Source organism: Fusarium graminearum, chromosome 1 (genome assembly GCF_000240135.3).
Source record: "Fusarium graminearum PH-1 chromosome 1, whole genome shotgun sequence".
NCBI classification, from domain to species: domain Eukaryota; kingdom Fungi; phylum Ascomycota; class Sordariomycetes; order Hypocreales; family Nectriaceae; genus Fusarium; species Fusarium graminearum.
The window spans coordinates 7,107,250-7,133,454 of NC_026474.1; the positions used below are offsets into that span (position 1 = coordinate 7,107,250).

Consider the following 26,205-nt stretch of genomic DNA (forward strand, 5'->3'; position numbering starts at 1 on the left):
GTGAATGCTGATGCCGGCGGCGGAAAGAAGGGGAAATCGAGTTATACCAAGACACTTACTATTTTACTCGTTTCAACTTGTCCATCCATCGTCGTTTTATCGGGATAATCTGATTTCATAGATCATGGTGCATATTTTTTGCATGGCTGATATAGTACGCATAACCTATAGAGTTTGTGTTGGTATTTAACGTTCGAAATGTCATCCTTTCACGATATTTACTATCTATTGCTGTCTATACCAAGTATTGCTTCAAACCAGTATCCACTCATACAAACACATCTAGTCTAGAGTTGCGATCTCTTGTCACGAGTTTTTACAATGACAAAGATCAAGGGTCCTTTTGAAAATACGCCTTGCCTGAACCGAACTAAACGTATTTGCAACAGGTGAAATTACCCAAGAAAGGCTGTGTCTTGGCCCGTTCCTCAGATCTGTCTCTAATTTGTGTCAACCGGAGAAGCCGATTGTACAATAAATACGTAAAGACCAATCAGATGCTCCATAGAATGGATTTGACTCCACCGCTTCGGCCTACCAAAGTTGTCATGGGTGTTGAATAAAAATACGTATTATTCTATTGGTCATAGTTCCCAATTGCACGGCATAGTATTCCGAACATTAGTCTTGGGCTGAATCCGAAGAGTCCATTATACTCTGAGTTTCGAGATGGCTTGATATAAATACTATCGTCCATTCTATATTCCACCACCACTTATTCACCAACTGCCTACTCTTCAACTTACTTACCATATCTAACCAATACCTTCCTTTACCAATTTTACAATACTCAACAATATGTTCTCCCTCACCAAGTCCGTTCTTTTCACCTCCATCGTGGCCATCGCCGCTCAGGCTACAACAGCCGTCTCATCGCCAACTCAAACATCCCTTCCCGGTTTGGCATCTCAAGTCCCCAACTGCGTCGCTGTCTGCCTTCGAAACCTCCACGAGTCCATCGGATGTGATGTAGGCGACATTGTCTGCCTCTGCAAGAGCAAGGCCTCTCTCATCAGCAAAGTTGGCCTCTGTGTCGTTGGATCGCAGTGCGATTTTGAGGACGCTTCCAGTAAGTCTGTTTGTTTGCCAAGTCATAATCTCCTACTAATCTTTCTTTCAAGGCTCTACCGATATTGTTCGGGACATGTGCGACTTGGTAGCTGAGGACCCCGGAACCGCTGTGATTGCTTCCGCCTCCAAGGTGCTGGATGCGGTTGTCGCCTCTGCTACCACCTCTGATATAGAGGCTCCCACTTCTACAAATGCTGCTGGTTTAGTCGCCTATGATGTTGTCAAGGTCGTTGTTGTTGGCGCCGCTGCTGCTATCGCTATCTAGGAGGGAGGCTAAGGATTACTACCAATCAGCAAAGCACTTCGTCTAACATTTTACACTTCATTCAATAGCAAGAGTCTCTTATGCATAAAATAGGGGAGCCAAATTAATCCACATATCTAATGTTTGAGATAAACTAAGTTCAACTCTTCAATCCCCACCATTAAGTGGTAACAATATGAAATGATGCTTGCTCTATCCCAGTTCGTCAGTACACTTAGTCACACATGGTTATTTATTACCGCATTTGGTCCTGGCAGCGGAGATGCTGTCATCTGTTCCGACGGGAAGGCTGTCAGGGACGGACGTGACCCCATGGTCAACGGCAGATGGAAACTTTCCGAGATACAGGGTCTATCGCCTTGTCTTCCATTCAGCATGAGACTAAATCTTGTGAGATCTAGAGCTTGGGCCAATTAGGCGTATTCTCGTTGTGAGTCTTGAACCTAGGAGAAGTGTCGTGTGGTGTGTGAACTTAGCAATGCTTCTTCAATTGTTAAATTATTCTGCATGCCCTTTGTGTGTTTTCATTTACTTAACTGTCATATCCTAAATATTTCTGCAGATATGCATAGATAATCCGTCCCGTCGTAAACGATATGAACATATCTTTTTGAACCATCGTGCCAACGCATACTTCCCAATCTACCCTAAGGCACGTCAAGGTCAAGGTAAAGTGCAATATTACAACAGCGGAAGTCTTTCGCATCCTGCGTTAATTTGTTCATGACAAGTATCTTGCTTGGAAACGGATACTCTGCAATCCTATCTACGGCTGCCATGCCAGTCACGTTGAAGCTTTACACGTCTCCGATGTGTCACCGACTTGGTCCACACTCTCTACACATTGATGTTGTCACAAATCTGTATTTCCACAGAACCAGTAAGCCTCTCCAGCGATTCCCTCTCGCCACCGCGTTCGTCACCGCCATCAAGAAGAAATTGAGATATCCAACGTTAAGGGGGCCTCAGGGTACCAGAACAATTGGCCGCTAGAAGCATAAGAGACGAAATTATTAGATCAGCTTATGCTACTTAGACTATAGTTTTTAGGCTATTTATTTTTGTAACCTAAGGCATAGGAGGTCAACTTTTCTGCTACCCAGTAGGGGGGTTTAGAACTAGCGTGCCATCGTCGTCGTCTCATGTGAGCATGCAACGAAAGCCAACTAGAGCCAATAAAGCAAAGCCTGCAAAGCGATACTGCCTTGGGGGGCTGTAAATGTTACATCTGCACTTCAGACTATTCTTCTTCATGTAACCAGCATCCACTGATCTTCAAGATTACTATAACATTATCCCCAGCTATACCCGTTTTGTAGAATAGCAATGTCTTTCTGGTATCTTCAATTCCGTTCTGGCAGTCCAAAACGCGGAAGAAGGTGTCTGTAACCATTTAGCCTTTGCCCCTGCAGGTTCCTGTAACAGTGGCTCAGATGCCCAGATCCAGTACGGACGATGCCGAGTGCACATAAACACGAAGAAGCCAATCGCGATACGAGAAATGGTCAGTCTAGACTGACTTTGGGCTAGTGTTAGATGTCAGGTAAATTATGGAGACATATTAACTTCCGAGTCCATCCACTCTCGGACGAGGTACAGTTCCACATGTCCCTCATGTTGTCCAAAGCGTCAGGACGACGGGGCTGACAGGCTGGGCACTGGCAATATCCCTGACCCGGTAGATGAGGTCTCCATCTGATATTCGGCAGATACCCGTAAATTCCAGAGTCCTGGAACAAAAGGTGATAATGTTATAAAGGATAACTTGCTTCTCGTACCTTGACTAAATCATCACACCTTCCTTTCATTCACTTTTTCCATCCATCATCTCTCACATCAAACTTGACTTACCGTCCTATCATCCAACCTCTCTACATTCTCAACCATAAGCGCAAACATGCCTCTCACTTGCACGTACGTCTTGAGTGTTCCTTTTTCACCGCCTGCAAAAGCTACGACATGACGGCTAACTGTTTTCCAGCGACCCTTGCAAGATGCTTGCTGCCATCTTTATCCCTCCTCTTGGTGTCTTTATGGAGAGAGGTTGTGCAGGCGACTTCTGGCTTAACCTGTTCCTTACATGCCTATGTATGACAGTCGAATCCTATTGAGTTGCAATTATACTAACGATACCAGTTTTCATTCCCGGTCTTATTCACGCATTGTACATCATTTGCAAATATTAGTTGCAGCCGGATAGGAATACTTGGTCGTTTCCGGAGGCAGTTTCGTTGGAGTCTTATTGGGGATCAGCATTATGGTCAGGGTCATTAGCGGCATTTTAGTGAAAGATTGCGGTCAAAAGTACAGAACAGAATGATAATATCATTTACTATTTCATTTCAGTCTATCATAATACTGATTCAGAGGGTCACCGTTTGATGCGAAATGGATGCATGGAATGTGATCACAAGCACGTTCTTGCAGTAATTTGACCCAAATGTAAGATATTACTCTATTTCAACCGATCGGTCAACCGATCTCTGTAGTAGTATGGTGCGAATTGTTATAAATCATTACATTGATACATATCAATAAATCAGGACAAGTCAAATACTTGACGGAACAAAATGTGACTGTTGGATCGTTCCCGTTGTTGTGAGGGATCGTGTTACCCTGGAACGACATAATCCAGCTGAGACTGTAGTACTCTGTTTCCACGGAACAATAGAGACCTGTCGTGACTGTGCTGCAAACTTGGATGGGGCTGTGCCAGATTAGGGGGATCTCCAGAGACGACAATTATAGACTTTTAGGAGTTCGGAAATACATTTTGGTTCCAGATAGAGGAAAGAAAGAGTCCACATTGCAAGGCAAGACGAAAGAGGTGTAGTCCACCAGCCGTTACACATACCTAAGGCCAAGAGAACGACTAAATATGCAGAAATGTTAAGGAAATACGTGTTTACCAATCAAAAGTCTTGAAACAGCATGGAAATGGGGCAGAGTCCACTCTTTGCTATTTCCGGTTAAGAAAGTGTTGATGAAACTATGAGCAGGGGGGTATAAGACTGGGGCCTTTGGCTGGGGCAAAGGAGATGAACCGCACCACTAGATAAGAAATAGAGCAAGATCATCTATGCTAACCTTGAAGTATCATAGAATCAGAGATGGGCACAGCCTTCCCGAATAGTACCATGACATAATGCTTCTGGCATCCATCTCGGAGAAATGCCTTGCCACGGGCCACATCCCAGGACATCATCTGCCTTGGCATCGGCGGTCAAGTACAAGAGACTCCTATATCTTGCCTATAAAGATAACTGCTCTTCGCTATTATTTCAACTTCTCATCACCAATACTCACCACCAGTCTTTCGCTTTTCATCGCAACACTACTTCACCATGTTATCACGCGTCATCAGGCCGGCGGCAGCCATGCTTCCCCTCGTTGCTGGTACCGTTGTCGATTCACCCAACGATCCAATCCCAAAGAAATGGGAGAAGGCTCTACCCATGACTTGGGATAACACCGAAATCATGATGACGGCCATGTTCCCAGATGGACCTGGCTTCACAAAGTATCACAACTGGGCTCTTGACCAGATCATGGATGGTAACGGGTATGATTGGCAGTAAACTGCATCAAAGACCATCACTAACGTATAACAGCACTGTCAATGTTTGTATGAGATGGAACTCAGACAAGGTTCTCGATGAGGAGACCAGAAACAACATCCACGCCCAGCACGTCCAGCAATATGAGCAGTGGCTCCAGTGGCTCCCAGGCTGGGATAACTTCCCCTTCAAGGAGGTCAAGCACAATGTCATCGCATGGGCTGTGGCCAACGACAGCCAGTTGGTAGGAAACCGCGATGGCTTCCACGTCTACACCGAGTTCAAGGACGAAAATGGAGCGCCTGACTGCGATCCCGGTTGCTCAAGACATCTGCACCAGGATGGTGACTTTTCCAAGTGTGGCCGCGGTGCCGAGAATCGGTACCAGCAGTACTTCCTAGTCGATAAGGCTTGGGGTGACTACAACATGGGCGCTGCATCAGGCGAAGGTATCACAGTCAGCGAGTATGGATGGGATCATGTCGGAAGCCAGCTCGGCAACTGGTCTATTCTCGTTCATGAGACAGTACGTAAACTTCCATGGATCATTGCCAACGTAAAAACTAACATTCTCAGGGTCACACCTTTGGCCTCCGCGACTACATCAACGACCACAGCAACACAACTGACATCTGTTCCATCATGTGGCTTCCTCCCAACCTCGAATCGCAGATGGTCATGGAGCCTACGGACCAGGGCGCTCATATCCCCATGCTCAGTCATTATGAGGGCTGGCTTAATCGTTACTTGTGGTCTCGCTTCTCTCGACTTCGAGGCTGGCAGGAGGATGGAACTACATACCCACCTACCCCCAAGTGCCCTCCTGGGTCGTCCAAATAGACTGAGCGATAGAAATGGCTATCTTGTAAGCGGGCTTTTGTCGGGTTGTGGTCGGCTTTGACTTTCTCTTCTCTGTTTTGCTTGGGGAATTTGCAACATATTATTATATTACTAGAATCTAGATGTTGAGAATAAGGAATTTAAGTTCTCGACCTAATACCTCGCCCTGCCATCTTGACTGTTGAAAAACATTAGAGAAAATTGATTATATATGAAGAGCTCATGACGTTAAACCCGATGTTCGACGGTAGATAGAAAGGCTATCTAATCGTGATGTCACACAACTATCGAAGGCTCTATCTCACTACCCTAGTACTGTCCATATTGGCTAGCCTAAGGCTTGACATCTCAGATAGGGATTGTGTCTAGTATATGGGTGATGGGGCTACCCAGGCCGTCTTTGCCACGGAGTGGAGTTTAGACGGGCTTTGCCGAGACGACACTATCCACATGGGGATAATTAATTGTCCTTTCAGGTGACACGAATTACGAGATTATGAGGAGACTAGAGAAGGGTCCGCGTCTTGGCTAAAGCCGTTGTTGATAGTCGATAGTCAAGTGATGAAGCAGTAAAATAAGTCAAGCAAAGTTGGCTACCTTCCATCAGCAACGTCTGGCAGTTCTCATGTCATTTGTAATGAGATTATGGATTAATGAAATGCTACAGCCTGTAAATGCTCAAGTTGCTCCCAATATACTCCAGTACTCCGCACGACCACGCAATCTATGCCTGTATCGAATGCTCAATCGTAACTTCTACATCTTAATATAGCCTTTGTCCCTTCATCTTGCCAATCATGATCAAAAGCTTTTGCCCTGCTGTTCCGCACGTGGACGCCCTTCAAGATACAAGTCATAAACTCCGTCAGCGGAAACTTTCCTGCTTCGGTATATCCAATCGTTCCCATCAGAATCCTGGTCAGCCGCCATAGCACGCAGCACCTTTGCCATGGATGTTGCTCCTCCATGAGGCATGACCACCTTTGTGGCCATGAAAACTATAACCACGCTGAACATGAACTGGAAGCTGACAATGACAGCCAAAATGATCAATATGTAGTTCCAGTGGTCGACGTTGAGACTCCATCCTTTCGTCGGTGGGAATCCGTCGACTACGATAGCGTCATTGACCCTTGCCATCATTGCAATGACACCTGCTGCGAATCTAGACACGGTGAGTTCCATTGCCGGCGCCGTTCCTTGGAGAGGAGTTCCGAAAGGCGACTGTGCTGGGTAAACTTGGTACTGTAAGTCGTCGGTATTGAATGACGAGTTGGCCAAGAAGCCTTGGAGGGCGATGGCATGAGATACCATAATCCGAATGTATTCCGGGACCTGGTGTTCTGGTATCGTAGCATTAGTTACAGCGCCCACGGTTGTGTTGCATGAATAAAACCAGGGGTCTTTGGCCGATGTCTCAAGAGCCGTGACGGTGCTGCAGCCAGGGCCGCAGGTGGTGGATGTGTTGGTAATGAAGATTGTCTGTTCAGTCTCGGCGGTGAGAGGAACTTTGACGCGGAAAGTTTCCTGAGCCTTGCCGTTGGTTGCATTCTTTCGATACTCAATCTCTGTGGATGACCCGTCGCCGCCACTTATGACTGGATAGCTGTCGCATTTTGTAGATATGGCTATCTTGCGTGGTGTGGCTACCATTATTGGTTGCCATGATGACATCTCGGACAATTCTTTCTCTGGATCCGACGGTACGGATGATTCGACAAACATAAAGTCGCATCCGTCAATGTCGCAGAACAGATTTGGGTCAGAGGCAAGTCGCAAGTCTCCTATCTGGGGTTCAAGGCCACGAACTCCAGTCAAGTATGTGAGTGACATGGCACCGTACCTATGAAGAATTAGATGCTGATAAATATGGGAGGAAGTTGAGCTTACATATTGGCCGCATATTCTTGGTCGCTTCTGGACTGGCTATCGGAGAAGACGAATCCAAGAGGCTGAACAGCAGACATGTTGGCTATCGATACATTGCCAGGTATCACTTGCAGGGCAAGTTTGTCTGATACATCACTGAGTAGAACAGACCGAGGACAGCAAGACCGATTTGTGAGGTCTACTAATGTTAGTACTTGACTAATCGATATTCAGGAGTACAAAACTTACCACAAACACGAAGAACCAGGACCACGCGGTGACGTGGATAGTGATACGTCGAGAGCTAAACGCCATCTGCAAAACAGATAGCACATTTTCAGCCTCCAAGATGGCTTCCACCTATGGGAATTGTGAGCCTAGGGCATAATGGGAGCATGGAGGAGTGTGGGTAGTACCTTTCTGCGAGATCGGTGTCGACGGGACAATATCCACCACCGTGTGTCTTTGGCCAACTTGTCAAGACTACCAGCAAACGCCAAACCGAGAGCGATGGTGAGTCCTGTAATCCACACATTAAAGTCGCGCGTGGCTGGTTTTGCCATGATGGTCATTGCCTCGGAATAGAACCACAAAATCTTCCAGATGGCTATGCTGAGCAGCAAAGTGACTACCCATCGCAAAAAGACCGAGACGAGGTACTTCCAGGTGGCAGTCCGGCTGGCCTGGAGCCCTCTAAAGCGGATATCCTCCTCCATGGGAACGAATGACATGATCGCGGTGATGATTGGGAGGGTTGGAGAGGGCAAATGCGAAGGATTTGAGCGAGAAATATAAAGTAGTCTCAGTGTTATTCGCAGGATATTTTCTGGATGCCCTGTGCAACTCGAGTCAAACCAGTGGGTTTCACGTTGAATCTGTTACCACGGGCCTGGTCGATGGATCTCTAGAGTCATGAATACACAATTATCATTGGTCTTCACGTAAAAAAGTGACAGTCGGGAAGACCGAATGACTCCACTCGGTTGGTGTTAGTGTCACATAGGTCCCGATGCAGGTACAGACACTCATATTCTGACTACACATCGTTTCCACTTCTCAGCTAGTCTAGTCGTTCCGACAGTTGTCTAAGGGCAGGTAAGTCAGCCTTGTTTAAAGCTCGCAGACCTTGAAGGCCGAAGCAATAATAACTATCGCACGGGCTGTATGACTGGGTAAGCCTCACCATCCATAGACCATCAACAACTTACAGCACAGTCCCAATTGTCAAGCCACAAGCCGAAGTTATAGTTTTACGTTATTACTGTAGCAGAGTTACAGAGTAGAAGGGAGTGAGTTATGCTTTTCGCTTTGACCTGAATCTACATTGACAATTGTTTCACATACAATGTGACACAAGAGGTATCGGAAGGATGGATATCATGATTAACGGACGAGGGTCCCCTTGTTTCGGCACTGCTACCGCCAAGATCTTCATCCCAAGGTTGACCCAACCTAAATCGGTTAGTCTTGAAGTGGTACAATTTGCTCGGTTTTGGCGCGCAGACTAACTTATCTGACCCCTCCCCCTTTTGCATTACATTCGTGTCTCATCCCACTCCACTGCTTATTCTATTTACAGGGCACACTTTTCGCCGCTTGTCTACTTCAGAGTGGTATTCTCATTTCCTATAGGTTATTTCGTATCTGCAACACATGTATCGATGTCGGCCGTCCAAGTAATATCGACCACCAGGTCCAGATACACCCGTATATCAGCTCCCAAAAGTCGCAATGGGTGCATCACCTGGTTCGTTTTATTCCCTTTTTCATCATTCAGGCTTGGAACTAATGTCAATTTTGCCACTTTGTAGCAAGTAAGGATCTCGTGGCTCTTCTGTTAGTCGAATACTTATTAGGGACAGAATCCGCCATCTCAAATGTGATGAGGCAAAACCGACATGTGATCGCTGTTCCAAGGACAAGATGAAGTGCGATGGTTATCCCCCGCCCAAACCTCCCAAGCCTCCTCGAAAAAGGACAAAGGCCAAGACAGCATCAGTCAAGTTGGTTCCCATACCACTAGGGACGTCTATCCACGATGTCCCCACATTGACAAGCCACGAGTGCCAGTACTTTCAGCATTTCTTGCAACTCACGTCAACGCAGCTCTCACTTTCTGCTGAATCAACAAACTTCTGGATCAGATTTGTTCTCCCTTTGGGGCACAAGCATGAGTCCATCCGATACAGCGTGGCTGCCGTCGGCGCCTCGCATCGGCTGTTCATGGCTCGGGCAAATGGACACCCAAACATTGGTGAAATACAGAATTTCATGATTCAGCAGTACAACAAGGCAATCTCCTCCATTATCCCAAATATGACACAAAGCTGCACTGAGAACTTGCACGTTGTCTTGATCTGCTGTCTACTCTTCATCTCCTTTGAAGGTCTCACTGGCCGGTATGACGAATTCATAAAACACCTTCGCGCAGGTTCAGCTTTGTTCAACTCCAAACTACCCTCCTCCACTTTTGAAGACCGTATGATAACCGAAAAACTGGCGGAAATGTTTTGTCGGCTGCAAGTCGAGTCTGCCAACTTCATGCCAATTAATGAAGGGGCCTCTGGAGTAGAGAGGTGGTATCGAAACAACGCAATCCAAGGCTCACAGTCGGTCGCCCCATTCAATAGTCTCAACGAAGCATCTCTTGTCTTGCGGCAGTTGGATGTTCTTCAGGATGAGAAGCCCTGGCATTACGAGGGTAGCGATGGAGTCGACAAAGAGCGTCTCATGACTGAAGCAAGTCAGAGATTACAGAAGTCTTTGGACGAGTGGACTGCGCGGCTGGATGCATTCTGTAATCTCAGGGCAGAAGGATTGTCGGCAAGGGAGGAACAGCAATACGACAATTTATGTCTGCGACAAAAGTATTGGCAAATGGTGATCGACTCTTACGAAGGAATGAGTGGCAAGGCAGGTCCAAGTCCAAAATTGTTTGAGCCTTTCCTAGTAGCAGCTCGAAAAGCAGCATCTCCTATCATCGCTCTTCAGCAACCGACATACTCGCTTGAAGGAGATCTCATATCCGGTCTGACTTTTATCGCATCGTCTGCAGAAGATGAAGAAGTCAAGGTACAGGCACTTGATCTGCTATGGAGATTGAATCGTCGCGAAGGACTCTTGGATAGTCGCGATGTTGTTGAGATGCATGAGCTGTCCAGGGCTCTTTCACAACTGACAGTGACACCAACGGTGGACGAGCATTGGAAGCCCAAAGCACCGGCTGGAATACCCTCGATTATCGAGAGACTGAGGAAATACCTTGAAGCATGAGATTAAAGATATAGAACAATTAGGGATACTTTTATTCGCAATCACAACAAACACTGGAACGCTGTTCATGCTTGTCAATGACACTTTTTTGATGATGCTGGGCACCAGACTATTCTACATGAAGTCTATGTGAAGTGGTTCCCATCTCCTTGTACAGACCACTGAGTATCCTGACGAGTCCATGTTGGTTGGTCGGTGAGATGAGGTTGGGTAAGGAAGTGAATGAATTTGGGCTAGATCAATTTTACCCTGGTCTCCACGTGAGAGATTCTGAATTTTGGTGAAGCTGTCATGAAGCTATCGGCATTACGATGAAGTGTTACCTAGGTACCCAGGTAGGTAGGTTCATGCTATTGGGATATGCCAGCCGCTAGAGGCATCAGTGACGAAATGAGCACATCAGTTTATGGCCTTGAGGTTCCACTATTAGTTTATTTATCTTTGTAGCCTGAAGCCTAAAGCTTAAGAGGTCGGCGTTCCTAGGTCACCTTGATTTGCATCTCCACGTGAACGAATTATTGCTCACAAGGTTTGGCATATACAGTTATACTTTTCTACTCCTCTATTTAAACCCAGACATTTCCCAAGAAAAGTCTCATGTTAAAAAATCCTCCTCCTCTAGTATCGCCGCAACTCATACGCGACGATACAGGAGATATTGCTTTGCACGAAGGGAGAGACGATGTGGGCAGCGATCGGCTCGGATCGTCGTATTGTATTAGATAGATTGGAGACGGCGTATCAATGCAAAGGGGATGAGTTGATTAGCTGTGAGTAGATCAAGACTACTTTCCAAGAGGCTGGACTGATGGCCAAGGCGGACAGACCATTCTTACTACATGCAGGTCAACAATCTCTGGCGCCCACTCACCACGACGAGTTCTAATGTAGGAAAGAGGCTAACGAGAGCTAAATGACATAAGAGAGCATTCTCATAAGCCTACATCAGGTGCAAGCTATCGTAGGTATGTCAAATTCCTCTTATCTTTATTCCAGACCCCCTGAATTACAAAACTAACCTAATGTTGAACAACCCACCAGAAGACTTCATCAGATCATGAACGCTTATTGCACTTCTCATATCAAAGTCTTCTTTGTCCAATATCTTTTGAAATCTGCGAGCCTCTAGCGACTTCGAGCTATGCAACCTTATAGCAAGACCTAAGCCCCGCTCGACCCAATAACGGCATTTGTCCCAGGAAGCAACCTCGTGAAGATGAAAGGCAACAGCGAGAACAAAGTCCAGGAGAAATGCTTTGTCGTTGTAATCGCAATTAAAAGTTTGGCAGCGTGCATCCAGTGAGTCAACAACGTCTTCAAGCACAGTATTGGAAGAAGATTCGTCTTTCATCTCTAGAAACTGATACGCGAGTGCCTTCACTGCTTGTACCGTTGCCCGTGACATGGGTTCTTCCTCTACAACGAGGAAGGGTGTGATGGATCTTCTTGCATCTTTCAGGAGACTCAAGGCCTGCCCATGATCCCCAGCGTTATTGTGCCATCTTGCAAGTGCACACTTGGCTCGACAAGCTTGCAACGACATATTCAGATCATGAGGCCTTTGATCACAATGTCGAATGATAACCGCGAGAACATCGTTGAGACCCCTGATGTTTGCCATGATTGCCAGATCTATCTTGCTGAGTTGCTGGCTCATCTCCTCGGGATCGTCCGTCTCTGGGAACGATCTATCAAAGCAGGTGGGCTCTCGAATAAAAGGTTCATGTCCAATCTCGAGAAGGCTGACACCTTCATCTGGCTGATCATCTAAGAGCTTGTAGACAAGAATCTCAGCATGCTCTTGGCGGCCCCAAGCTTGAAACAGCTCGACTGCACGTGCATAGTGAAGATAGGTGTTCTCATGGCTTGGTCCCCACTTCTTGACGTGATGGTTAGATACCCAATTAAGTACGGCATCTGCTTTATCCATCTGGTTGGTTTTCGCATAAAAGGAGGCATAAGAATATGCGGCTCTGAGAGTTTCGTCGTGAGTTGGCGAGAGCTTGAAACGAAATCCTGAGACAGCATCACGAAAGTCTGCATTAGCATCATCGACCATTCCGGCCGAGGCTGCACGAGAGGCATCTTTCAGTAAATCATGGAATTGGGACAATGTTGCTTTGTTGACGTCAATATTGATTGGCGGCGTGTCCAGATAAAACCTCTCTTCCTTGCGTCTCTCGCTCCAGCCGCGCGGCTGCAGCTGCATCTGCTGCTGATAGACACGGCCACACTGAGGGCTCTCATTTCCGGGTGTGTAATACTTGGTGTCGTGTGGAGTGGGACCGCAGATGATCATTGCGCCTAGACAGTTAGTAGTAACCCTTTATAAAGACAGAAACGGGACAAACTTACCATCGGTATTCTGATTCTGCCAAACCTTGCCATTCTTTTGTGCCAACTCGTCCGCAGTCCATCTCTGGTTATTCCAATAGAATACTGTATCCTTTCCATCGAGCTTGCGTTGTCTTGCTTTCTTTGCCATCCATGTGGCAGGAGTATTCTTGGACCAGCGCCAAGCCTTGAACCTGTTCTTGTACATTCTTTCTCTGTAACACAATCATGTCAGTCTTGATCGTGTTGCTAAAGCGCACCGTCGATGGGGTATCACGTACGTCGCGACGAATTGGTGACTTTCCGACATCCTTCGCATTACTTCTGGCAGCGGAAGGTCTTCTTCAATATAGAGTTGCTCTATATATGGCTTTTTCTGTTCCCACTGCGACTCTCCAAGAGGTGGTGCTTTGGGTTTTCGCGAGGGTCGCTTTGACGAGGTATTTTCATCATTTCCTCTCCCAATGGCATGCGAAGAACTTCCATGTTGTTGAGCGATGCGAGGCTCTAGGCGCCAGAGTTCTGGTAGCGGGATTGGCTCTTGTGGCCTTGATTCATGCATCTCGCCTACAGTGTTGTTGGCATTTAATCTTGAGCTATGCGCCTGCGCCGCATTTGATGGGCTCTGAAGAGATATTCCTTGGGTAACATGAGAATAACTCAGTTGCGGTTGTGGAAGTAAAGGGCCAGATGACAGCCAAGGGTCCATAGGCTGGCTCAGGCCTTCGATGGTTGGCAGTTGAGGAGTAGGAAAGTCATCCCAGACAGTCTGTTGGTTCATCCTAGACATTTTGCAAGCATCGATGTATACAACTTTATCGTCAGTCTTTCAGTGATCGAGTTGTAAAAGTAGAAAAGTGAATATAGTTGCGGATAAAAGCTAAGATGAAAAGAATAGGAGAAGGAACAAGAAAAGGATTGGGGAGCAATGCCGCAAGGAGGCCGTAGTAGAGAAGATGCGGGCTAGCGCACGGCCTTTGTGTCAGCACTGGAAATCCAGAGCTGAAAAAAGGACTGAAAAGTCCTACGAGGTGCCAAGTGGCGCTTGATATGTTGTGCACCTCCAAGTCCGTGACAGGCATGCTGTTGTCCAATGAGAAAGTGCATAGTAACCCTCGAGACACTCCGCGCTTACCAGCCACTTCACACACTTGAGGATCCAGAGGTACCGGTACAGTCCAGGCACAGACTTCTCAGATTCTATTGGCTGAGTGAAAGCCCAAAAAGAACTGAATAGGCTCCCGTTTGCTCCCTGATCTCCCGCGCCATGTAACCCCGGTGAGGCTGAGACGGTAGTCCCATCCGTAATGGTCACTTGGCAAAGGCCTTCAGAGGTCTAAAAAGGCCTCCAAGCACTGCATGTCATGCAAGTGTCCCAGAGCCACGTATGATGACATCCTGGACCGTATTTTCCAGGGATTTTTCAAAATATTGTAAAAACTGTAAAAGACTGTAAAGGACTAGCAATGACGTTGCACCTCGCACGGAGACATCATGGGCGTAGACTAGGGTTGAAAACATCTCACAAGGGATCTTTTTGCAATTATCCAAAAGTCTTGATAGGGACTGAAAAGTCCCCCGTCCTAATCAAATAGCTACTCAATGGTATATATACTTGTATGTCTAGAGGAAACCAAATCGATATGTCTTTGAACATTAGACTAGCACTCACCAAAGCGGCGTTGACCCAATTCTCATCCATACAACATCAAAGTATTTGACTTTAACAAATTACAATGGTAAGAAATATCTATTCTTCTTTGCAACACTGGTTCTCAACTCCTTCTGATAGTCTGACACATTCGTTACCGTCCCACGACCTAAAGACAAGACAGCAACCTCTAAAGGCCAACATCACCAGCAAAGCTACCAAATGAGTCGGTGGCTGTCCGAGTCCGTAGAAGAGCAGCCATATAATACAATTGCTGCCATCAAGCACAGACCGACTATCGAAAACAACAAGAATCAGAACTCAGAATCTATCTCTGAAACGCTCGCAAAGGATGATAGGCTGTCGTGAGTTGGCTTGCGCTATCGGCGCCATGCGAGGGGGCATGTGCGCAGGGGCTGAAGGATCAAGTACCTGTACTTAGATGTTTATCATGCAGGCTGTGGTGCCAAGGTGGTCGCCTAGGCAGAATCGTTTACCCAACCAACAAGTTACATAAATGGTAATAGAGATCCAGCTCTTCTCAGTTTCCACGCACCATCTATTCCTCATAAGTAATATTTTCCTCCTAATCACTAAAAGAGATGGATTTCGACCTAGAGTCATTCGATTGGACCACATCACTCCCTTCCCAACCACCCAACCCAATAGACCTCGATGGAGCTGGCGCCATTTGTGAAACAAAACGATTTGATTCGTTTTGGAATACTTCCGGAGACCGGGTCATCCTGCCAGCTGGCAAAAAGTACACTTCCAAGACAGCGCGCGCCAATGAAAGCGCTCTGACTGTCACGAACTACTGGGACAAAGAGCAGGACCTTGAGAAGACTGTGCTTGAGATAAAATCGCCGTTCATGAAAGCGGCCATCAAGGCGGCCATTCCGGAGTACGCAGCTTTCAATGTCAATGTTAAGAACATCACTATTATCGGCGAGCCTCATTGTTTGTTCCAATATCGCGAGGAAATCATGAGTTATGGGCGAGGGATGTCGGAAAGTGAAAACGAGGAAGCGGCAAATCACGTACAGCACCTTATTGCCCACATGTGGGAGGTCTTTGCCGCAGAAATAATTCATTTCAACGCTTTGGAGTGGCTCGCTGACTTTGAACCGGGCCTGGAGCATAAGCACTTATGGATGATTTTTAGGCCTGGCGATCTCATATATGTCCGAGACGATATTCCAAAAGCCTTTAGACTTGACAGGATGATATTATCGGGAAAGAACTGGCGCTTCTATGGAAATGATATCGATTATAACGGCACTCATTTTGGTTACTCCGAAGTCACTGAAACTATCGAATACTATGAAGGTTTGAAGCCGCTCAAGGAGCTCAGTGTCATTCCTTTTGGTCGTTTGCCGGAAGAAGAGAAGCAAATTAATAGAGAGATACTTATATGTCGTGGTCGCAAGTTTGTAGGCATCCACGGAAAACGTTATCTTTGGTTCGAAGATGGCCCTGGTAGATCTTCAGGCTGGGTAAGTTCGCTGCAAGACTCGTCACGAATTGAAGCTAATTAGCAGATGAAAACACGGATTATGGCGGACCATGACGGCTGGTGTGACACGGATTTAGGCTGGCGGGTGTCCTTGCGTGATGACAAGAAGAAGTATAAGCCTGAAGATGCCCTAGAAAGCCTGACAGAAGAAGAATTCATGATATGCTACACTCGCATTGCAGGATATTCATTGAGGGAGAACAAATGGGGAAGATTTCACATTGATGATATCGGAGAAATCACCTTTGACTCAGCAGCTTTCAAAGATCTCATTCTCCCTAAAGATCAGAAGGCGCAGCTACTTTCTCTTATCAGTGTACATGAGGACGATGGATTTTCCTTTGACGACCTCATCAAGGGGAAGGGGAAGGGAATGACATTCCTGCTGTATGGGGAACCTGGACTTGGGAAAACACTAACAGCCGGTATTTTACTGTGTTCTACCAACTAAGCGTATATCAAACTGACGATTGGTCTAGAAAGTGTTGCGGACTACTGTAAAAAGCCTCTCGTTCGGCTCGATGCCGGCACACTTGGAACCTCACCAAAGTCGGTAGAGGAGGGACTGAGAAACGCATTCCGTCTTGCCGAAAGATGGCATGCGCTTCTTCTTCTCGATGAAGCTGACGTATATCTTGAGCAAAGAAAGTCGAGAAACCTGACTCACAACGGTGTTATTTCTGGTAAGCATATACCAAGACCTATCTAGTTACCCCCGCTAATGATATATGAGTTTTTCTTCGAATGATTGAATACTATCACGGTATTCTGTTCTTAACAACAAACCGTATCAGCGCGTTCGACACCGCTTTCATATCCCGCATCCATCTTGCGATCTACTACCCACCTCTCACCAGATTGAGTCGAAGTAAACTACTGTACAATTTCCTCGCGCAAATTTCTCCAGAGAGCGCAAAAGCACTAAAGCTTGATGGTACCCTGAAAGAGATCGCAAAAGAAAAACTAAATGGTCGACAGATCAAAAACATTGTTCGTACAGCATGTGCCTTGGCACGAGGGGACAGTAGCGCTGATGGCAACGTCTGTAAACGTCATTTGGAGACATCCCTGCGGCCTATGAAGAGATTCAATCGAACGATGGAGCGTGTGAGGCTAAATGAAGAGAAACAAGTGTTGGGTATAAAGGAAGTAGTAGAAGAAGAACAAGAACATGAAGATGAAGATGAAGTGGATTCGGATGAGAAAGAGAGCGGTGATGAGGAAGATGAGGAAGATGAGGAAGATGATGAAAATGGGGAAGGTGGCTCCGATGAATTCGAAGAGTCGGAATATGAGATTGACTTGACCGGCGAGCAGAATGAGCAAGATGAGTTGGATGCAGAGAGTGAGGAAGATATTGATGGCGGTGGCGAGGAGGACACTGAATCTCGGCAGAATAAGCGTAGGCGGCTACTCTAAGTGATGGCCTACACTTCCAATGCCTTCAGATTACTTTAGATGATCGAGTTGTTTATTTTGCCACGAGATCCGATTTTGTTACTTAGATCGTGAACGATAAACCCTAGATAGACTTTGCATTCAGGCAACATCAGTACTTGCCTTGTCTCTTTCCTGCTGAGTTATACGTGATTCTAAAGCTCAATATTCGATTTCCTATTTGCTGTGTTCCCAGCTAAGAGTAGGAATAGCACAATAATGGCAACATGGAAAATATAAACACCCAAAAGCCAGTTATAAAATAGTTAGCTCAATCCTCATTCCACTCCGCGTCCATTTCCAACTACCTTATATCAAAACATCAACACTGTTTAGCTGACAACTACATAACCATTATAGCCAGCGGTTTAAAGGCGTTTTCTCCGAGGATAGATGTCTTAATTAAGTGTTTTTCCAACTGTTATATATGTTTAGCTAGGGCACATATTGACTATGTTGAATTAACTGGGTGGAAGAGCATCTGTCGTAAAGGACCGCTGCACCAAGTAACCCAAAGATAGGGGTCCCTGTTACAGTCCTTAGGGGTTACAAATGTAAAATCAGGTACCTTCGTTATTGGCCAATCTGGTATATTTTCTTTGAAGATCACCCCAGTATTGTCTCCAGCTATATTATAAGTCAGCTGTTACGACCCGACAAGTCTGACGCACGTGAGATACACACTCCACAGATTCCACCCAATAGCAAGATAGCTACCCTGTAGCGAGTCGAACGCACGCCATTCGACTTACATGACGAACACAGTCGAACCGACTACATTCGACTCTCAAATACAGTCGAACCGACTGCATTCGACCTGCATAAACCCAAGTATATATACACTCAGTTAGCACTAGTTAGTATAGTTAGCTCACCAGCTATCAATAAGACTTCTTTACCTGAGTACGCCTAACCCGCTCTATTCACCATTAAGAGACGTGACACCCCGCAACTGCTCAGTGACAACGCCTTACGCATCTGCCCACATAAACCTAGTACGGATTAGTTTATCCCTTGGAAACCTCACCCGTCACATCAGCAATCTTTTATTGGCCTATTTTATTATGGTGTAGCAATAGATACCTATAAAAATGGAGAAATTTACATTTGTAACCCCTGCGGACTGTACAAGGGACAAAGGTACATCAGTTAAATAGGCTTGCCGACAGCATCGCTTTATTATTAGTCAGTTACGCCCTGATTGGTACGATACGTCCGTACAAAATCACATCCGTTTTGTGGGGCAAAAGTGACCTCGTTACAGCTGATAACCTCCGCATGTACCGTTAATAAGGGTAGTCACGTGACTAATCCTTCGTTTTCGTAAGTGCTGCCGGACGTTTATCTACTATCTGAGAGTCGATGAATGTACTGCGAAATTGGGGTCTTTTTGTATGCGGATATAAGTACATTCGTCTTATCGCTGGGCGGGTGGCCCAAAAAGGGACCTCCGCAAAATCGGTACAAAGACCTCAGGGTACTAGAAGAATTGGCCGCTAAGAACATAAAAGATGAAATTAGTAGGTCATTATATGCCCACTAAAACTATAGTCTTTAGGCTAGTTATTTTTGTGCCCTGAGTTTAGGACGTTAACTTTTCTGCTACCTAGTAGAAAGGTCAAGCTGCCAGAAGTCGCCCTGAACTTCTCGAGGTACAACGGCCCGCTTATTGGCTCTTTCGACCACAAAACGGATGTGATTTTGTACAGACGTATCGTGCCGACCAGTGCGTAAGCATCATTTTGCAAAGAAAAACAGCCAAAGAAGTCCGATCTACGTGTTGTGAAGTAACATATCAACTTTGTGTTCTATACCCTTGACGGTTAATTTTTTAAAACCCTTTTGCAGTCCGTAACCTCTTGACAGAGTATCGACAAAAGAGGGCCGCTAGCAGACTTCTTAGACCTGTTACGCGCACTCCATGAGTGGAAAAGGGATGGGATAAGCCCCTTGGCCACATCACAAAGTCTTTGTTTCCGTGATTTCAAAAACTGGTCGGCACATTTGTCTGTAAATTGAATTGTGGAGGTGTCAAGAGGACCCGATCTTGCACAGCTGCCTGCTTTCAGAAACAACAAACTGTTAAGGGTATTTTCACCTGTGGCCCGACAAATTGCGCGGAAGCAGTAATGAATTGCTAAGTTGTGACCGCGCGCTGTAATAACAAAGACCTATTAGCTAAGCGCAGCAATCATCCATCATAATGGCCGCCTACGATTATTTAGCACAGGTACTAAGGTACCTAGGTACCTACCTCCCCTCAAGGAAGTTCCGTCGTTTGCTGGGTCTAAGCATTCACGTCTGCCGCTATCCGCGATAGGCGCTTGGAGTAGAATCATGCCTTCGTGCCTATCCGTGTGGACTTTGTACCTTTGTGCCACCTTAAGTTTTCTCTGTCCCTACTCAGTAGGTAACTACTAACCTAGTGGAAGGATTGTTGCTCGTAAGATTTGACGTTGTCAAACATTAAAAATAGGCAGCAGCGGATCAGACTCTTCCTTTTTACACCTTGACCATTTTTCTATGCAGTGAAAATTTTACCAACAAATAATTATTTAAACCCAGAACCTACACAATACAAGTCTCATGAGAAACAACCCTACCAACAACATTGCCCTGGTATTCTTCATGGTTTTCCCCTAAACAAAACGAACTCTTATGGCTTGGATATGGACCTGGCAACGACGATGGGGACGCATTTCGACATTTCCCCCGCTGACCTAGTCCCTGGCTTGAATATTGATGGGATACAAAATCGACTCCGTTATGCCCAAAATATCAATGCCGAGATTACTTCAGTTCGACCTGATTTCCAACTGCGAACTGAGCATATGGTCGCAATTTTTGTTGTCGATCTTAAAGATCTTGAGTCCGGAGGTGGACTCTCACCAGACGCCTGCGACCCTCTACACCTAAAAGAACGACTAGAGAGCATCTCTCCCTTTTGCAAGCACTGTAAAGATATTTGAACTTCCACGCCCTCTATTTGATTCGGCTGACCAAAAACACAGACATGCTTCATCGTGACCCAAAGAACCTAGGCGAATCGGAATGGGCTCATGCCATACCTGGAACTCCCGAAGAGCAGCCACCTTTGAACCACGAGATGATCCGAAACCATGATTCCGAGCAGATCAAAAAGTCGATCACCTATCATTCGCGTTTTAAAACCATCGAGACCCCCCCGAGTATTCCTCCTAGCAAACAGGAGCAGATGAAGTGCGTGGAACGCGATGGCCACAGATGCGTTGTGACAGGGTCAGCCGACCCTCGGGTCTTCTGGTTTATTCCTGAGACATGGAACGACACTGTAAAGCATAACGATGACACTGGAAATCTCGAAGAAGGATGCATCAACTTGACCAATATCCCCCTTCTGGAAGATATTCACAGTGCGATTGAGCTTGGCAAGACTCATAAAGCTTGGAATATGCTCTCAGTTTGCGAAGATCTGTATGAAGCTCTTACAGAAGGTCGCTGTGCGTTCAAGTATATGGGCCGGCAAACTCTTGATGACGGCAAGGTTGCGGTAGAACTGCAGTTCTATTGGATGCCCTTTATGTCTGGACGATTCAATCGCCCTGTTGGTTTCAACCCGGAAGACCCCTCAGAAGAAGTCACCTCCGACTATGTCTCTGAACTTCCTTTATTTGAGGAACTATTCATTGAGATGCTTCTTGAAAGCAACGCGGCTCCCGGCCTCAACAAGTTGAAGAACATCACTACCAAGTTCGAGAAAAGGCTTCGATCGGGCTATTCATTCCACGTAACGATGCCGAAAGAAGATGCAGAAAAATTTAAATCTGTGGTCAAGGTTCATTGGGCTTGTATGGTATTCACAGCTCTTTGTGGTGGCACCTGTGAAGCTTGGTACATGACTGGTAGGAACCAAACAGATGGGTCGTTGAAGCCAAGGGATCGGGAATTCAATTTGGACAAAACGGGCCTGAGCACGTTGGCGCCGAGGGACTCCCAAACGATTTAAGCCATCAAATTCGTAGGTGGCTTCGGTTTTTGTTTTGTTTTTCTCATGTCACTATTGACTTTCTGTATTTTGACCATGGATTGTCTACCTATCATTTCGGATAGTTAAGTGCTGCTCAATTGTGCTTGGATGTCTCTGTAAATACTTTGTCTATGACGGTTCTCCACGTGGTGTCAACTTACAACTATACTGTGAATTCCTGTCACTATTAACACGCTGGAATGCCTGGTCGACAAGCCGCTGTCTGTCGTCAAGCGTTACTCACCTTCTAGTATTGCCCGCGCCTCTGGGTCACCGCTCTCCAATCATGGTAGGGTTGTCGTCCCAGAATGTCCTGAAGTACGGGTAACACAACAGCGCCGCCATAGATCTTGTCAATGGTAGTGGACGTCTAGACAATTATATTCGGCCCCACGGTTCCTATAGGGAGAGGGGAGGAAATATTAGCAGTGACAGTCCTATCAGGTCTGGCGGTAAAGTCGGTAGATGGCGCACTAACGACGATTCTGGTCTTGTCGCTGTCTCCTTGACGACAAACCTCTGTCAATGCAGTGCAAATATCTATTAATGCAGTATAAATATCTGTTAATGCAGTGCAAATATCTATTAATGCAGTGCAAATATCTGTTAATGCAGTGCAAATATCTGTTAATGCAGTGCAATCCGCCGTTAATGCGATGCTAACCGCTGCCAGTCCAAACAGCTGCCAAACCGCTGCCAGGCTGAAATATAGAATCACTCAGATAGGAACCAGGGTATAAATGGAAGCTGAAACACTCTGGCCTATACTTATTCTTATCCTCATCATCCTTCCACATATTTGATGAGAACAACAACCAACATGGAGCCGTCAAGCGATTCGAGTGCTTCCTCCGGTCCCCCACGCCAGGAAGTGGAACCGTTTTTCACGCCAGAACATATCAACAAATCTCTGGATCGCGCCAAACGGATCCTGAACCGGATCCAACAATCCCAACCAACTTATGTTTCGACTAAAGGTGATCTTGCCGTCATTTTTGAAAACAGCCAGCTTGATGCACTCAGTCGACGCATGAGCGGGAGAATACTCAACGAAGAGATAAAGAGCCATCAGGTATTCGCCGAACTATACCTGAGCAGCCCACCGAAGAACCCACCAGGTACCGACAAATCGAGAAGAGTAGCATCGAAAGCTACAAAGGCTCTCGCGCGAGACGCTCATATGTGTATCATCACTGGGTTTTCTAACCTCCAAGCGGCACATATATTTCCTTTCGCGGCCCTATCGTCGACTTTTGCTGTGCAGCAGACCTTTGCTGCTGCTGACATCATGAGAAGTCTGATGGGCAAGGCTTTCTACAATCGATACAAAGATCGATTCAACAAAAAGAAAGGCTTTGAAACAGAAGCGAATATCGGATCCATCACCCCTCTCATGCATCATTGGCTCGATAGAGGATTTTGGGCCTTCGAAACCATTACCTCCGACAAAACCAACATCGACAGTGATCATTACAACACACTGAAGCTATGCTGGCTCCCGGGATGCTTCAGTGATGATTCGAAGTACCCATCTGCCATCGATGACAGTGGGCTTGATCAGTTTGTTTCTCGCCTCGCCGTCGACTTGAAAAAGGCTTATGACGATGGATTCCAACCTCGTCGCCCGAGTAAGGGCAATGGTGTCATCGGAGCCTACCGCTGGTCTGGGGAGCCGGTGGAAAGTGGCCAAATATTCGAGGTCAAACACGACACCACTGCGGACAAACAATTGTTAGGAGACATGATCCATTTACAATGGAGATGTCTTCGTATCCTAGCGTTGGCAGGCATCGCCGACGCGGAGCTACCTGGCGAGGATAGCGGTAACAATAACGATGACAACAACGATGGTCCTCAAGATGATAACGATGATGGACACCACAAAGATGATCTCAAGAGGGGTAAAGAAAGCCCCCCTCCCGCACCACCAAGTCCTACCAAACGTGCTCGTCACACGTCATCCGCATCCGGCACGGGTTGGGAAGACCGTCTCCAACAAAGACAGGGGAAGGTAGTCCAAAGTGAATAACTTGGCATGATATTATACAATATGCACAAGAGGTTGGAAGCTAGGTATCTTGCAAGACATCATGTAGAGTAGTATTGTTGTACTTTATCTAGACTAGACCTTAGTAAGGCAAAATAGGTACAGGACCACAGCGGGTTGCAGGTATCCCTCCCTGTAGAGTAGTCTCATCCCTGAATCAAAAGAAACTATCTCAACAGAGCTTATATGTTTAGCTGGGGCACATGTTGACTATGTTGAGTTAACTGGGTGGAAGATCATCGCTTTAGCTTTTAAAATTTTGTACAGCAAAACACAATCTAAACAATTAACCTAAAGCTTCAACACAAGTAGCCTAAGCCGTAGACAAACTAAACTACCTTAGTCTAGTCCAATATGCCTGTCAGTCTTGTCTTGTACTTCCAATAGCCAATTTTTGATGTCTTATAAAATGGCGCAGTAGTATACCTATAATCATGACTTAATTCTACATTGTCATGATTGACGTACTTCTGCTTCGAGTACCTGCAAGGTTGTCATGCAGAGAAGGACGAGGAATGATGCACTGGAATGAGGGGTTGGAATAGACACTCGTATCAATTTTAATCACGCGTCAATGAATCCCTGTCAACACCAACACGCTTGAATGACTGGTCAACGGCTGCCGTAATCTATATCTTACAGCGTTTAACTTTGACAATCCTGTATCACGTTCCTCGACTGCCGAGACCATGAGAGACATAATTAGTCCATCGCTCTAGACTGTGTTTCTGGCACATTGTTTTTGGCACTCTTAATAACTACTACCAAGACGGCGACGCTTACCAGAAACCGTCGGTTTCGGAAGGTCGTATAAGATACGCCACTCCATCCTTCAAATTTGCCCTTCAACATCATCATCAACAACTCTTTCGACCATGACTCCCGTCGCTCTAGTATTGGGAATATTTTCATTCTCGGCCTTTGCCCAAGCGGGTAATACGCCAGGCCTTCCCTTTGTCATTAACACATGGGGAGGTGACTTCACCGCTGCCACAGATGCCGCATTCAATTCCCTACAGAAGTCCAAGACGTCCGCAATTGATGCCGTTGAAGCCGGCGGTCTAACGTGTGAGCGAAACCAGTGCGATGGCAGTGTCGGTTTTGGTGGTTCTCCCGACGAAAACTGTGAGACTACACTTGATGCCATGATCATGGATGGCGATAGCATGAACACTGGCGCAGTGGCAGCTCTACGACGGGTCAAGGATGCTATTTCCGTAGCGCGACATGTTCTCGAGTACACCAGTCATTCGCTCCTCGCAGGTGACCAGGCCACCCAGTTCGCCATCGAGAATGGCTTCAAAACGACAAACCTCACGACAAAGGCCTCGGCCAAGAAGTGCAAGGAGTGGAAGGCCAGTAAATGCCAGCCCAACTACCGCCTGAACGTCAGTCCCAATCCCGAACACTTTTGCGGCCCGTATCGCCCTCTGGCAAAGAACAAGCAGACCCAGCAAAAGACTCAGTCCTCACACGATACTCTTTCTCTCATCGCCATCACCAAGGAAGGAAGTCTGGCCGCAGGAACAACCACGAATGGCGCATCGCACAAGATCCCTGGCCGAGTCGGCGACGGCCCCATCGTGGGAAGCGGCTCTTACGCCGACAGTTCCATCGGCGGCTGTGGCGCCACAGGCGACGGCGACATCATGCTCCGCTTCCTACCCTGCTACCAAGCGCTCGACAGCCTGAGCCGAGGTCTGTCTCCCAAGGAAGCAGCCGAAGATGCAGTCCTGCGCATGGTTCGCAAGTACTCTGATCTCAAGAGCGGCATTGTCGTTGTTGACAGGTACGGGAACCACGGTGCTGCCGCGAGTGGTTGGGACTTCACCTATAGCTACAGAGGAGGCAAGATGAAGAAGACAAAGGTGGTCAAGGTGAAGCCGGTGCAGGAGGTACGTGTTGAATTGAGGCGGTCGTGATGAACATGGCTGACATGCGTCCAGGTCTGATCCGCGATGAGTCTGTCGGTGTTGTGTCTCTACGTTTACATTCCTAGTCGGCGAGCGACTGCGTTACTTCCGAACTCGATCAGGTTGCAAAGGATACGGATTGGAGACGTCCAATCTCGTGTCTACATTGATCAGTTTATCTTCTCCTGTAATAATAGAATGCTATTTTTGCAATTGAGATGTCGTCTTTACTGTGATAGCTAGATGGTTTGGTGACCTGGATTGAGTGAACATTGCAGTACTGGTGCACGATTGGCCCCATCAGCATGAGGATCCAAAGTCATGCCATTACACGATACTGACTTGGCATAGGAGGTTGAGAAACAGTCGAGATCATGTTTAATTGTAAAGAAATGAACCCCTAAAAGGCTGCCAACCATAATTACC

At 46.5% G+C, this 26,205-nt stretch overlaps 10 protein-coding genes across 10 annotated transcripts; 7 read left to right on the forward strand and 3 right to left on the reverse strand.

Moving 5' to 3' along the window:
• Nucleotides 1-798: 798 nt before the first annotated feature.
• FGSG_02181 (uncharacterized protein) lies at nt 799-1,336 on the forward strand (the record flags this gene model as incomplete). Its single annotated transcript, XM_011319765.1, has 2 exons — nt 799-1,069; nt 1,122-1,336. The coding sequence occupies 2 exons, from the start codon at nt 799-801 to the stop codon at nt 1,334-1,336; spliced, it is 486 nt and encodes a 161-aa protein (XP_011318067.1).
• A 1,302-nt stretch (nt 1,337-2,638) lies between these two features.
• Nucleotides 2,639-3,235, reverse strand: FGSG_12083 (uncharacterized protein; the record flags this gene model as incomplete). Its single annotated transcript, XM_011319766.1, has 3 exons — nt 2,639-2,862; nt 2,934-3,066; nt 3,188-3,235. 3 exons carry the CDS (start codon nt 3,233-3,235, stop codon nt 2,639-2,641), a joined length of 405 nt encoding a protein of 134 aa, XP_011318068.1.
• Nucleotides 3,236-4,713: 1,478 nt separating this feature from the next.
• FGSG_02182 (uncharacterized protein) lies at nt 4,714-5,733 on the forward strand (the record flags this gene model as incomplete). The annotated part of the gene is made up of 3 exons (XM_011319767.1): nt 4,714-4,898; nt 4,948-5,419; nt 5,470-5,733. The coding sequence occupies 3 exons, from the start codon at nt 4,714-4,716 to the stop codon at nt 5,731-5,733; spliced, it is 921 nt and encodes a 306-aa protein (XP_011318069.1).
• An 801-nt stretch (nt 5,734-6,534) lies between these two features.
• Nucleotides 6,535-8,333, reverse strand: FGSG_02183 (uncharacterized protein; the record flags this gene model as incomplete). The annotated part of the gene is made up of 5 exons (XM_011319768.1): nt 6,535-7,576; nt 7,624-7,705; nt 7,774-7,801; nt 7,852-7,962; nt 8,019-8,333. The coding sequence occupies 5 exons, from the start codon at nt 8,331-8,333 to the stop codon at nt 6,535-6,537; spliced, it is 1,578 nt and encodes a 525-aa protein (XP_011318070.1).
• Nucleotides 8,334-9,525: 1,192 nt separating this feature from the next.
• FGSG_02184 (uncharacterized protein) lies at nt 9,526-10,875 on the forward strand (the record flags this gene model as incomplete). Its single annotated transcript, XM_011319769.1, has 1 exon — nt 9,526-10,875. One exon carries the CDS (start codon nt 9,526-9,528, stop codon nt 10,873-10,875), a length of 1,350 nt encoding a protein of 449 aa, XP_011318071.1.
• Nucleotides 10,876-11,881: 1,006 nt separating this feature from the next.
• On the reverse strand, nt 11,882-13,999 carry FGSG_02185 (uncharacterized protein; the record flags this gene model as incomplete). Its single annotated transcript, XM_011319770.1, has 3 exons — nt 11,882-13,179; nt 13,231-13,424; nt 13,491-13,999. 3 exons carry the CDS (start codon nt 13,997-13,999, stop codon nt 11,882-11,884), a joined length of 2,001 nt encoding a protein of 666 aa, XP_011318072.1.
• Nucleotides 14,000-15,462: 1,463 nt separating this feature from the next.
• Nucleotides 15,463-17,795, forward strand: FGSG_02186 (uncharacterized protein; the record flags this gene model as incomplete). The annotated part of the gene is made up of 4 exons (XM_011319771.1): nt 15,463-16,356; nt 16,399-16,801; nt 16,856-17,059; nt 17,284-17,795. 4 exons carry the CDS (start codon nt 15,463-15,465, stop codon nt 17,793-17,795), a joined length of 2,013 nt encoding a protein of 670 aa, XP_011318073.1.
• Nucleotides 17,796-20,826: 3,031 nt separating this feature from the next.
• Nucleotides 20,827-21,798, forward strand: FGSG_02187 (uncharacterized protein; the record flags this gene model as incomplete). The annotated part of the gene is made up of 1 exon (XM_011319772.1): nt 20,827-21,798. The coding sequence occupies one exon, from the start codon at nt 20,827-20,829 to the stop codon at nt 21,796-21,798; it is 972 nt and encodes a 323-aa protein (XP_011318074.1).
• A 1,321-nt stretch (nt 21,799-23,119) lies between these two features.
• FGSG_02188 (uncharacterized protein) lies at nt 23,120-23,848 on the forward strand (the record flags this gene model as incomplete). The annotated part of the gene is made up of 1 exon (XM_011319773.1): nt 23,120-23,848. One exon carries the CDS (start codon nt 23,120-23,122, stop codon nt 23,846-23,848), a length of 729 nt encoding a protein of 242 aa, XP_011318075.1.
• An 883-nt stretch (nt 23,849-24,731) lies between these two features.
• On the forward strand, nt 24,732-25,990 carry FGSG_02189 (N(4)-(beta-N-acetylglucosaminyl)-L-asparaginase). The gene is made up of 2 exons (XM_011319774.1): nt 24,732-25,761; nt 25,813-25,990. Exons 1-2 carry the CDS (start codon nt 24,742-24,744, stop codon nt 25,816-25,818), a joined length of 1,026 nt encoding a protein of 341 aa, XP_011318076.1. The 5' UTR covers nt 24,732-24,741; the 3' UTR covers nt 25,819-25,990.
• The last annotated feature ends 215 nt before the right edge of the window (nt 25,991-26,205 follow it).

What these genes read in the sequence shown, in the direction of transcription:
- FGSG_02189 (XM_011319774.1), top strand. Translation starts at nt 24,742, where the DNA reads ATGACTCCCGTCGCTCTAGTATTGGGAATATTTTCATTCTCGGCCTTT.